Source organism: Hypanus sabinus, chromosome 5 (genome assembly GCF_030144855.1).
Source record: "Hypanus sabinus isolate sHypSab1 chromosome 5, sHypSab1.hap1, whole genome shotgun sequence".
Lineage (NCBI taxonomy): Eukaryota > Metazoa > Chordata > Chondrichthyes > Myliobatiformes > Dasyatidae > Hypanus > Hypanus sabinus.
The window spans coordinates 9,129,876-9,143,689 of NC_082710.1; the positions used below are offsets into that span (position 1 = coordinate 9,129,876).

The following is a 13,814-nucleotide window of genomic DNA, read 5'->3' on the forward strand; positions in this document are numbered from 1 at the left end:
AGCACAGACTAAATGTGCTGAACTCAAAGAAATATAAAATTAAAATATTAAATAAAACACATAACAACCAAAAATTTTGTAAAATTCCATTTTGGTGGTATTCACAACATATTAATCCATAGGAAAATTCATCAATGACTGTGACTAGGCATTACCCTGCTGAGAAGGCTGCATTTTGTAAAGTGGGAAGTACATCATGGTATATTCTAATGATGGTTTCACTGAGATTTGAATACAGTGAATGTCAGTAAACTTATACTAGGAGCAGAATTATGTGAAATAATGAAATGAATTACAGCATTCAGTTATAACTAATTGAAGGTTTAAAATAAATTGATTATTAATTATAAATATGTACCAAAAAGATTTTTTGTTCATTTAGCAGGATATGAATGTCCATGGCAATGGTAGACATTATGACGACCTTTCTCCAGTTGTCCTTGGAGGAGCTATCTTTAGGAACTTTGCAGTCCTTTTGGTGAAGGTATTCCCACAGTGCTATTGGGTAGGAAGTTTCAGGATTGAGACTGTGGAATACTCCCAAGTAGTATGGCATGTATTGGAGGGAAACCGGGGGTGGTGGGCACTCGGCTGGGATCCCAAGACAATTCTAATGTGTAATGAGGTATAGAGGGGTGTACATCTATGATGAAATGGAACAGCTGACACCAAAAAAAGATAAACTGTTCAAAGTACAAACAAAAACCGAAAAGGTAGACTGAATCAGGGGAGAAATAATGGAGTCAAGGTTAGAAGTAAAAAGTCTAAAATTTAAACTATAGTCAAATGTTTTCAGAACTGCCTTTCTGGAAGGTTCATCAAGACTTCTCTGCTCTTGTACTTAATCTTTATTTAGAAAACTAAGTATTTTCTTTAAATATCTTTCTTAACTCCCTTAACACATTCAATAAAACCAGTGGATTTGCCACTTTACAGAACTCTTTTAGAACAAGGCCCACTGGGTTAGATTGCCTGGTTACTGAGTGAAATTCTTTCATGAATGGCTTTGGGTTCTGAAAGATCAATGAGGGGGCCACGGGAGTGCAGATTTCTGGGAAAGTCAACAACCTGACAAATTTGATCTAATTCAGAGGACTAGAACAAAAGCAAGGATGTACTGCTGAGGCATTATAAGATGGCACTAGGACCACACTTAGAATAGTGTAATCAATTTTGGGCTCCAAAATCTGAGGAAGGATATGCTGGCCCTGGAGACAATTCAGAGGAAGAGCTGCGGAATGAAAAGTTTAACATATGAAGAATGTTTGATAACTCTAGGCCTGTATTTGATGAAGTTCTATACTCAATAGAGAAAGTTAACATATTCAATCACTGTAAATCGGAAAACAGAATATATTACATACAGGCTATCTCAATTGTTATACGAACAATGCATCCTTAACTCAGTATTTCACCATAAATATCCAGACATCCAATATAATTTTATAATATTTCTTTTCTACTACACCGTTTTTCTTAATGGCACTTCTATAGGCGGCAGGATGGAGATATGTCTCTACCAAAAGAGGTGCAAGGTGTTCTAACCCTCCACTAGTCTGCGAGTCACCCTTGGGCAAGGTGTAGCACCCGTTTAGTACCCCCCCCCCCCCGACACGTGAAGTCATGGGAGCAGGTGGTAAATGGTCATATGAGCAGCTGTTTCATATCACACATCCTGGTTATGTGACCACTGATGCCAGGCAGACAATCCCTGAAGAGTATTGATAATGACTGGGGTCACCCATCTTGTAAGACATTGCCCAGAAGAAAGCAATGGCTAAGCACTTCTGCAGGAAAAAAAATTGCCAAGAACAATCATGGTCATGGAGGTCCATGGAAAGACGATGATTGCCCACACCATATGACACAGCACATAACAAATGAATGGATAATTTTATTCATTGAGTTGTTTTCAATGAGATAAATTTCATCAGTTTCTACAGAAGTAATTATGTTAAGTTGGTGGAAAAATTTGTTTTATTTGTACATGATTCTACAACCTGCACTTCTTACAGTTAAGACAAATTAATTACTAATCTAAAATTGTTAGGTACTCGTTACTTCACAACTATTACTCTAACACAATGATAATACAAACTAGGGTTATTTGCAGAGTTCCATGTGTTACCAATTGATCTTTTTTGTGACATAATTTACAGTAAAGCAAATAATTTCTTCCTTTTACCTGTCGAAGACGTTTATTAGAAGCTGGTGCCAGAGGTTTTTTTAAGTTATTGCACAATGCCTGCAGACATTTCATCCAGTCCTACAATAAAAATATTTTATTGTACACAACAGAACATTAACTCATTCCTGGCTACATCAGATTTTAGTCAAATATCAAGAACTAATCAACTAAATATCTCGATTTCCAATGTTATTCTTTATTCAATGTTAATTGGTACAGGAAGCTGATGTTTTTTGTACAAAATAACAAACTTGGACCAGGAAGAAAAGTGAAAGAAAATCATTCAGAACAGTGTCATAATGCATGATGGAGTCATGATAGATTTATAGCTTTGATTATTAACTCTCTTATGATGCAAAACTGAATCTTAGCAAGTGAGCACAAGAAATTGCAAGTGCTGAAATCACAAGCGAAAACCAAACTGCTGAAAAAACTCAATGGGTCAAGCAGCACCCATCGGGAGAGAGGAACTGTTGATGTTTCAGGTTGAGACCCTACATGCCCTAGATTTACTCTTTAGTTGCACAACTAACCTCAATGCAAGTTTAAGTTGTTCAAAGATGGAACATAAAAATGGCAGGTTTTGTAATCTGGGCCCTAATCTAGGGTTTTTCCAAGGATGATGTCCTGGATAAAAAGACGGAATGCTTATAAGTTGTGATACTACTAACTGAGGTCCAAATTTTCTTCCTAATTTCTGCTTTTTCCATCCAAATAAGCTGAGCTTCATTTATAGATCTTATTTTTATTTACATACACAGACATGGATGTTTATTGTATTCTTTTTCACTGCATGGACATTGTTGCCTCAAGGGCCTGTTCCTGTGCTCTACATTCAGGAGACAGAAGATCATTCCTACCAGTGTTCAAGTGCTCAAACAGCACCGTTTCACCTTTTACTACAGCCATGTCAGAGAAAGCCAGGCACAGCAAAACCTCAACTGTTGAAAACATTGAATATGCTTTGAAAGGACAAGTAGGGCACTCACTCAATAAATGGCAACCTAGAAAGACACAGTAATCACAATGGTGAACTCATGGGATTCAACTGCTTTTAGTGATAAGCAAAGCCCTTTAAGAGAAGTTAAATGCATATCAGTTTGATAATACGGTCCTGAAATGAAGGCCAGATGGACACATTGCCCAAGGTTTTAGTACAAGTAGGATTTATAATCATAGTTTGTGTTATGAATCACAGATTAAAAAACTAGAAAGCTGGTAGAGTGTTGACAGGAGGAGGTTTCAAAGGATATCCTTGAATGACCAATCCTGTAGCTGTACCTCTGCTTTAGAGAGAGGGAGTCGAGTTGAAGTAGCAGTTGTTCAATGCAAATAAAAAATCAAAAAAAGGTATAAGTGGTGGAAGGGAACAATCTTTTCCAACATAATTTTCTTGCACAGAGTTGTTATTCTTGAACAAGCTGTTACTAGGATTTCCCTCTTGAATTTCAGTAGTGACCCAACTCATTCTAATTGATTCTTGAATGACGGAACACAGAAGGACCTTTTAAATGAAAAGTTGATCTAAATTATGTTTTCAATTTCAACATTTTGCTAATATGAATAAAACAGAAACATACCGATTTGTTTGTCGACATCATCAGGAACCCCTACCAACCAGGCCATGCTTTCTTCTCACTACTGCCACCAGTAAGGTTGAACAGGAGCCTCAGGACTTGCACTACCAAGTTCAGGAACAATTATTACCCCTCAACTATCAGGCTCTTTAAGCAGAGAATTTACCTCGTCCTATCACTGAACTGCTCCCACTGAACAGGACTCGCTTTCAAGGACCCTTCAGCTCATGTTCTAGATATTTATTGCTTATTTATTATTAATTTTTTCTTCTTTTTGTATTCACACGAGTTGTTGTCTTTTTTTGTACTCTGGTTGCTGTCCATCCTGTTGGGTGTGGCCTTTCATTGATTCTATTGTGTTTCTTGTATTTTCTGTGAATGCCAGCAAGAAAATGAATCTCAGGGTTCTATACGGTGACAACTTTAACCTTAAAAAGTAAGTATTCCACAAGATTGAAATATTGTCACCCATGGCTTTTATGAAAGGTGTGGTTAACTAAGTGTTGACAGAATACATTTAATACATGGTCTGAAAGTTAAAATAATTTAACATTCATGAAATCTACCTGTGCTTGTTCTGGAGTTTCGGCTGCAAAATAGAAGATGTATTGGTCTTCACTAAAGTGCTGCACTACTATTTGAAAACAGTTTGGCCTACAAACAAAACACAATAAACAAATTAATCTATGGATGTGGAGCAAAGTCTGTCACTGCACAAAGGCAAATATCTCCAAATTTATCTTCAGATAAACTGCAACAATCATAACCCAATACATTTAATAATTTCCCCAAAGATGTATATTACCTCAGATGCTATATTAAAAATAAAACAATGCTATGGCAGTATGCAAGTTCAAATAATTCGTGAACTTATTTTATTCATTACTATCGTAAGTTTCTCTACAATGAAAATGATGAGAGCTAACAAAGGGGAAAGAAAGAAAGTACTTGCATCAGAAATAGAGAGAATGACAAATATATTCAAATTTGAAAGAGACAAGAAGATGGATTAGAATACATCTATTTAAATGTTTTAAAATATGTACCATCAAGTACACACGCATATATACACAGTTCCCTCCCTTCACTCCTTATGGGTAATGTGTGTATATTTTTCCATCAATCTTGGGTTCTCTACCAGAGGCCTGGGAGCTTGAGGGTTCGGTGCAGTATCCTTGCTGTTGGCTAGTAGTGCACTCTCCTGGACTGAGATCTCATGTTCCCGGGATTTCTTGGAACCAATTTCCTAGTCCAGGTGCCATGGCTCCAAGTGCTCCTATCGTCACGAGATTACTCTGGCTTTAACCTTCCACATCCTTTCTGTCTGCTCTTTCAAGCCCTGGTATTTCTCCAGCTTCTCATTCGTCTTCTTGATGTTACTGTCATTTGGGATTGCCAAATCTGTTACTATTGCATTCTTCTGTTCCTTGTCTACAATTACAATGTCTGGCTGGTTGGCCAGTACCTGCTTATCAGTCTGTATTTGGATATATATTTATAAAGTTCACAAATAAGGCTAAACTTCAGTTACTACACGAAGTATTTTAGGTAGGGTAGCAGTCAGTACCATGCTAATGCTGTTTTTCAGAGTTCAGAGCTCAATTCCAGCATTCTCTCTAAAGAGCCTGCACACACTCCCTGTGACCATGTGGGTTTACTCTGGGTGCTCCAGTTACCTCCCACAGTCCTAAGATGTATGGCTTAGTAGATTAATTGATCATTATTAATTGTCCTGTGATTTAGCTATGGTTAAATTGGGGGTTGCTGGGCATTGCAGTTCAAATGGCTGGAAGGGCCTTTAGCTGAATGCATAGATGGTTACATGAATGGATATTTTCAAAGGAACATAACCAGTACAATGGGCTTCATTGAATTTGCAAGGCTAGGTAATGCACTACATGAATTAGTGATTAAAGAAACTTCAGGTACCACAAGTCTACCCCATTAATGAATTGCCTGATAACGGTGGAGCTGAACTTGATGTAGACCATGTTACTGCCCGTTACAGAAAGGCACCAGAGTCAGTGTGCGAAGGTGGTGAGAAGTCTAACAGCGAGAGACTATTTTGGACATTTTTCTTGTGATTGCAAGACCCTGTTGGACATTTGTAATGTAAACATAGAAAAATACTGCAAGTCTGGTTCACTGGCTTATTGGCGAGACTGACAGCAGGGGAGCTACGTGGCCTTGTAAGGACTAGGACTTATGCTGCAGGCTTGCCCGTCCAGAAGGAGAGACGCAGAGGCAGTGTGTTATGGCGTCCTTGCTGGATTATGGGCTGGCCCTTCCCGTTGATCTGCCCTCCAGTATTCACTCTAGGAAAACAAGCTGGATTGTGTGCATACACTCGTGAACAGACTGCTGAGAACTGCCAGTTCTTGCTGACAATACCCATGCACCATCAATTTTAAAGGACATGTCAATCAGGGACTTGGGCTACATTTTTGTGTGACTATGTTTACTGCCATCTTATATGTGCTATATTTGCCTTGTGTTGTTTGTGACTGTCGGTAATGTGTTTCATACCTTGGCCCTGGAGGAACGGTTCCATTTGGCTGTATTCAGGAGCAGATGAACAATAATTGAATATGAATTTATGCTCTTATATACTCATCCAATGTCCCTGCATTAATTCTATTATTCAAGATTATTAATTTCTTCTGAAATGCTCCTATTTCCTCTGACAGTCCATTCTAGATATCAGTCATTCTGTGTGCAAAGGTTTATCCTCAGGTTTAAATAGAGAGAGAGAGAGAGAGAGGAGATCTATGACCTATAGTTCGTGACACCGCTATCACAGGAAACAGACACTGCCTATCTGCCCCATCAAAGCCTCTCATAATTTTATATACCCTTATCATGCTACCTCTCAGACTTCTTTGCCTCTGGAAAATCGCACTCTGCCTGTCCGAGCTCATTAGAAGCAATGCAATCCAGGCAATGCCCTTGCAAATATTTTCTGTATTCTTTTTAGCTTAATCAATCTTTCCTGCAGTATGGCAACTGAACTGCACACATTAAATGCAGCTTAACTAATACTTCATACATGACATCCCAACTTTTCACAATAACACCTCAGATTTGTGACATAATTGCCCAAACACAAAGTGACTATTTTTAACCAATCTCACTAAAATTGCAAATCCAAACCAACACAAACTTAAAAGGATCTCTGTATCTTAATATGTAGAGGTAAACAGGTCAAGAACCCAATGCATTACCACAATGTTTTCCAATATTTTGTATTTAAATCTTCTCTAAATCATAACTATTTTATTCTTGACCTATCCAAGGTTTCAGCCACTTCTTCAGTAACCTTTTGTTTCTTAAACCTAGATATTAACTCTTCGTACTTTTTGAACAGCAAAGCTTTGTTCTGCCTATGGATCAGAAACTCTACTGCACTCAAAAGCTATACCAGATAGTCAATGCAATAAGAAGATCAACACCAGCACAGAAAGCCATTCCCCATTTCCAACTTCCAATGCAATGAAATATGCTGTATTTTTTGGTAATAAAAATGTGTTGCCCAGTAGACAAGAAGATGGGTTTTTGAGGGTAGGATAAGGGGAAAAAAAAATATCACAGCTGGAAGCTGGACTGGGTCTGAGCTATAGTTTGGGCAGATGGACTGGACATTTATTACGCGTTCTTGGTGTGTGAGTGTCGAGAGTGCTTTGCTGTGACCTGGGATTGAATGGTAAAAGAAGGATAAAGCCATTGAGCTGAGGATCAGGAAATTAGATGAAGCAAGTGAAAAATGTTTTTTGGGTCAGATGCTTCAAGAGTAAGGGAAGGATTGGCTGCAAGTTCAACACAGCATTGGGTGAACTTTGTTACCTCAGGTGCTGAACTTTCCTAAAATAATGCTATCTGAGTTTCCTGCAATGATCCTATGAAGGTGATACACATTAAGTAGCCACTTTATGACCACAAAAACAATTACAAGATATCATTTAGTGGCAAAAACATTTTCATAATACTGAGAAAGTAAATTGAACAACTGACTTTTTGGACAAGTTTCTGAAATATATTAACTAACATTGTTGATACCAATACTTATCAGCAAACTTACTTTGATGCTATCTCCAGTGCACTAAATTGTATGTGATTTTTGTACTGCAAGCTCATAATTGAATGAAACTTTAATTTCATTGTTTTTGACTCTACTTAATACTAGTTCCTGACGTACAAAAAATTAATAGACTCCTGTGCTAATCACAGATTTACACAAGTAGCAGTAGCATTCCCTCACTTTGCTTCAGCATTTGACAAAGTCAAAATCATCTTATCTTTCTCCACCCTGTCTGATCCCCATAATGCTCTATTTTCCTAAAATCAAAAAATCTGTCTCAGCTGAGTATACTTAATGACGCAATCTTCAGAGATTTTGGGGAATAGAATTCTTTGAAGATTCTCAATACTCAGGATCTGAAAATTCTTGTATTAGAGTTAGGTGATCAACTCTTCATCATGAGGCTACACAGCCAGATTACATTCCTTCAGTAGGGAAGCCTATTGACAGCATATATCCCTGACAAGCCTAACATTCACAGTACTTCAGTTAACTCAAGCATAAACTTTGAAAATTTTCAATAAACTTACTTAATGACTGGTTACATCTAATTCATGGGTATGAGAATGACACTAGTAACTACTTGGACAAAAAGAGGATATAAAACAAGGGCAAGTGTCCCAAGAGAATTTCAGAAATCATTAAAGTGAATCTTGAGCTGGATTAATCAGATTTCTTTAGAAATGAAAAATGGAGTGAAAAGAAATCTGCAAGATCCCTATGAATACATTTCTCATATATACATTAATATCCATCATAAACTCCTTACTGAACATTAAGTATTTGCATTGTATTGAACTGTGGCTAAATAATCAAATCACTAAATATTTCTGGTTTGGTATTAATGTGCACTTCAAAATAAACCAAATCAGATAAGTTACTGGGAGGAAACATTAGTTTGTGTAGGTTAATCAAGTTAACATGTACTAAGTTCCATTAACATCTTTAGATCAGAATCTTAATCAGGAAACGTTCAGAAGAATGTCAAAAGTTAGATAAAGGAATACTTTCCAAAGCAAACACCACAGAATGCTAACCATGGGTATGGGAAAAGCAATGATTAATGTTAAATATATCTTGCATTGAGATTGTTTTTTTAAAAAAAAGATAAAGTTCATAAATATCTTTACCTGCCAAACAGACTGTCATGAACTCCATACACAGTACAAACACTGAGGTCAATTAATCCTTTTGGCTTTGTAGCTCTCTTTTCACTTTCAAAGTAGATTAGTTGGGAGTCATTCCCTTCCAAAATGAAGTACAAGTTTTTCCATCGTTTACTTTTGCCTACAATAAATAACATTGAAAAGTTTGTATAGTTTTTCAGAAAAATATAAAGATTGTTTCAAAATACACAGCAACATTAGTTCTGGCATCACAATATAGCTGATCTTATTTATATGGTGGTATCAAGCTGAAATGTAGCCTGATACAAGTCATGAAAAGGACAGAAAAATAAAGCAAAGTAGAAACATTACGTTACAATTCAGTATCAGGCAGCTGAAATAGAGAAAGCTTCCAAATAGAAGTTGGAATGAACCAAGCTCTATAGCTCCTACTCGTTGGTCGCAAGAAAAGCATGAAAGCACACTGCACTACAGTCTATTCACCTTCACAGGAACAGAAACTTAACCCAAATTCCCCTATTGAAAATAATAAATATTTTGGACAAATATATTGTACAAGATAAACAGTTACAAGGAATATTGTTCTTGAGTGCTGTTGACTCATGGGGGTCGATGTGCATAAGGTTTTCATATCAAGATACGGAAGTAGATTGAAAGGCCTTTCATCTGTACATATACTGCTGCCCAGGATGGGACCAGGCCAGATTTGAACTCAAGACTATCTGCCCTGAAGTTCGGTGCTGATGCCACTACACCATCAGCTGGCCCACAAGGAATATACAATAATAAAGCAGAGGCCGATTTAGTGCAGAATTTTGGAAGTACAGACTTTGACAAGATGATTTTGGATAGATAAGTCAATTTGCATTTATTTCCATCAAATAACAAGAGTACAGCTCAATACAGAGCCTTTGGTCCATGATGTTGTGCTCACCATTTTACCTATCTAAGAGCAATCCTATCCTTCTCTCTCACATAACCCTCTAATTTTCTATCATCCATGTGCCTACCTAAGCATCTTGCAAATATCCCTAATGCAAATTATTGTAATGCACGGAGACCACTGAGTCCCTACACCTTGTGGAACTTGGACTCAGTGCTGCAGAGATGGAGCCTGAGATTTGGACAAGGGTGCCTCAAGGAGAGAAAAAGTAATACACAAAATGTATACACTGCATGCTTCAATGTACTCATGACAAATAAAGATAATCTTTAATTTACTTTTTAACCCCTACTTTTTTGTCTTTCAGCCTGCCACATTTTCAGAGGCTGCATGATCTACTGGTTCATTACAAAAGATCACATCAAATATACTATATACCAAATTTAGACATTTTAACATGGGAACAATGTTAAAAACTATTTGCCAAAATTCTGAATGACTGCAAAGAGAAAATTAAATGAAGTAAAACCAGCAATCAAAGCAAGTGAGCTCTCCATCTAGAGTCTGTACTGACCATCAATCACCCAATAATGACACTAATCAACCTAAATTAATTACATTCTCATGAACTTTGTGTGCAGGGGCAATTGACAGTAGCCAACTAACCTGCACATCTTTTCAATAAGGGAGGAAACTAGAGCACCAAGAGTCAACTTAAGTTGTCAGAGGGAGATGAATTTTGCAGTGTCTAGATTAACAGCCTTTCCTGTCTGTTTTACATTTATCATGTGTTCAGTAGATATTTCAAGTTAACATTTTTTTTAAAGTAAAATAAAGGGCTATGCCACTACTCACATTTATGAACTCTACAGGGGGAAAAAACTTTTCAGTACTATCTGGTCAAAGGACCTCTGTAAGCAGAATGTTTAAAGCCATATGAAGTTAATATCAACAACCTCTTGAAATGGTTTCCTTACTCTTTTTCCAGAGGTAGCCATCCTTTACTATATTCTTATAAAGTGCATCCTTCGGCTTGCGCCGGATTGTATTGTATATTTCTCTACCATCAACAGAATCTTCAACAACTTGTTCTTGATTCTAAAATAAAATTGAAAATCTTTTATTAGTTGTATCATTCCATCTCTTCACAACTTAAAAATAGGATCTACAAAAGATGAAAATAAAATTATGAATTAACAGACTGAACATCTGAATACTAAATACACTGGTCTAAACAACATAGTTGTAAGACAATCTCCAATTCATTATCTATTCCAAAGATACTATTAATATTAGATCACAATTATATATACGCATTCAATATATTCACTAAACAGAAACAGTTCGTGAATGTCACAGTAAAGTAACTCAAATTCTGTCAGCTCGCTTTATTCTTCAGTATAAACATCAAATCAGGACCCCTATCTGCCATCTCAATGTAATTTTAACCAAATTTACACAGTAAAATCAAAATTAAACTGGTGATTAACAATAACTGTTTTTGTTTAATGATTATTGATAAAGAAAATAAGTTTGCTATTTTATTTGGCCTGAATATAATCTGAATTTTATTTTTGCCAAAACAAAATTTCAGAGATCAAGCATTGTAGGTAATAAGTTTTTTTCCAGTTTATAAATGGTTAATAAAGATTTATTGTTTGTTTTGCTTAACTTCATGTTTATTTGGGAGTACAGGAACCTAAATCTAGAACAGAATACATTGATAGCATTGTAACAGTACAAAAAATGAAATTATATATTGGACAGCAAAGGAATGGCTGGGCATTTATGGGTCTGTCATCAGAAAAGTAGGCACAAGTAATATTCTAGGAATACTATATCTAATGAAATATAGAAATTAAAAGGAGCCTTGTGTTAGTAAGGAAAATATGCCGCAGAAATTAATGGAAATGGAAGCTGATGATGTGAATCCTAGATTACTAAAACAAGTTTGTCTGGAAATAACAGATGCAGTAGATATTACCTTCCAAAGTTGTCTTAATTATGGAACAATTTGTGCAGATTAGAGGATACAATCCTAATGCTTAAAAGAGGAAGAGGGGGTTGGAGGAAAAAGGACCAATTAGCCTAATATCAGGAGGAGGAAAAAAGCAAGAGTCTTTATATTGGATATAACTTTGTATTTAGAATTTGTCAAAAGGACTAAACAAAGTCAATATGGACTTAGCCATACAGCATGCAAATGGGGCTCTGTTGTACAATTGCAGCTTATCATCAGGAACCAAATTACATTAATCCCATTTTTTACTCTCCCCATCAATTCTCTAAGTTTTAGCACTCACCTACACGAGAAGCAACGGATAAGAGATAAAACAGTATACAAATCTACATCATTGGGATGTGTGAGGCAGAAGAATAATGTGCAAACTTCTTGCGTTCAGCACCAGAGGGCAGGATTGAGCCTTGGAAACTGCAAGAACTATGAGGCAGCAGCCCTACTAGCTGTCCCACAGTGCCATCAACAATAAAAAAATTTGACAAATTGAATATGATTTGTTTTGAGAATGTAACTAGGAGCTTAGGAAAAGAGCTATTGGATGTGGCATATTGGGATTTTCAGACAGCCTTTGATCAAATCCACATAAGAGTTTACTGTGAAAATTAAAGCACATGAGATTGGATATAATCCCTTGGCATGGATAAAAACTAGTTGACAGAGAAGAAATATAAGAAGAATAAATGGGTCTTTGTTTAAGCGATATATATACTCCACTAGTTGCTAATAGTAATCAGTGCGTGGACTCTTGCGATTCAAAATATACCTAAACCTTTCGATGAGCGTTTAATACCCAACTGGGGCAGATCAACATTATTGAGAAGGGCTTAAGGAGGCTTTAAGATGATTTTGACAAGTTACAAAAGTAGGCAAATACATGGAAATACAGAATTTGATTGATAAATGTAGAAATATCTACTGCAGAAGGAAGAACAGAAAGTAATTATTTAAAATGGGAGATGGCTCAGGAAATATTGACATTCAAAAGGGTATCTCCTGAATATAAACCACCAAAAGTAAATGTGGTATTGCAGCAAGCAGTTATGGCATAAGACATTAGAATTTCCTCTGGCTGGTAGTCTGGAACCAGGAGTAAGTTATCAAGATGAAAAGTAATTTCTTTAATTGGAAGGGTGAAGAACCTGTTAAAAAAAATCTCTACCAGAAAAATCAGTGGAAGACAAGGTACTGAACATACTTAAGCATGAGAGAGAGATTTCTAGATACAAAGACAAAAGATCAGAGCATATGGGAAGAGAGAAGGGACATGATATTGAGATAGGGATCAGATATGATTGTAATCAACTGCAGAGCAAGCTCAAAGATCTTAATGACCTTTTCTGTTTCTACAATAAACAAATTGTAACAAGTTTCTTCTTCTAAATTGTAACATATAAGCAAATGTTCTCATCTTTAATAATGCTCATCACACCATTCAACCTATTATATAATTTCTCTTGTAGAATATATGTTTGGATTTTGTTTATATTTATTAGCATCTAAAATCCATGGACTCAATCTAATGTTGAATGCATTTTAATTTATTCAAGAAAATATTAAAATACTTAACAACGTACACTTAAAATTGTAGAAATAACAAAAATTAGAATCAATATATACATTGTTCCACTTACATTCTATAAATACCTAGACAATAAATGAAAGGCCTACATAGAATAGAAGTGGAGGCGATGTTTCCAGTAGTGGGAAAGTCTAGGACCAGAGGCCACGGCCTTGGAACATTAGGACATCTCTTTAGAACAGAGATGAGGAGGAATTCCTTTAGACAGAGGGTGGTGAGTCTGTGGCAGTTGTGGAGGCCTAGACATTGGGGATATTTAAAGTTGAGGTTGATAGGCTCTTGATTACTAACAGCAAAAGTTTGCAGGAGAATATGGCTGAGAGGAAAAACAAATCAGCCATAATCAAATGGCAGGGCAGACATAA

The 13,814-nt window shown here is 36.4% G+C and overlaps 1 protein-coding gene across 1 annotated transcript in view; it reads right to left on the reverse strand.

Moving 5' to 3' along the window:
* The window catches only part of LOC132393915 (ras GTPase-activating protein 1-like), a 112,961-nt gene that overhangs the window by 28,627 nt on the left and 70,520 nt on the right, over positions 1-13,814 (reverse strand). Inside the window, exons 10-13 of the mRNA XM_059969353.1 lie at positions 10,828-10,948; positions 8,971-9,127; positions 4,332-4,419; positions 2,186-2,266 (exon numbers count right to left, since the gene is read on the reverse strand). Of these exons, the coding sequence (XP_059825336.1) occupies positions 2,186-2,266; positions 4,332-4,419; positions 8,971-9,127; positions 10,828-10,948 (447 nt within the window). The remainder of the gene's footprint in view (positions 1-2,185; positions 2,267-4,331; positions 4,420-8,970; positions 9,128-10,827; positions 10,949-13,814) is intronic.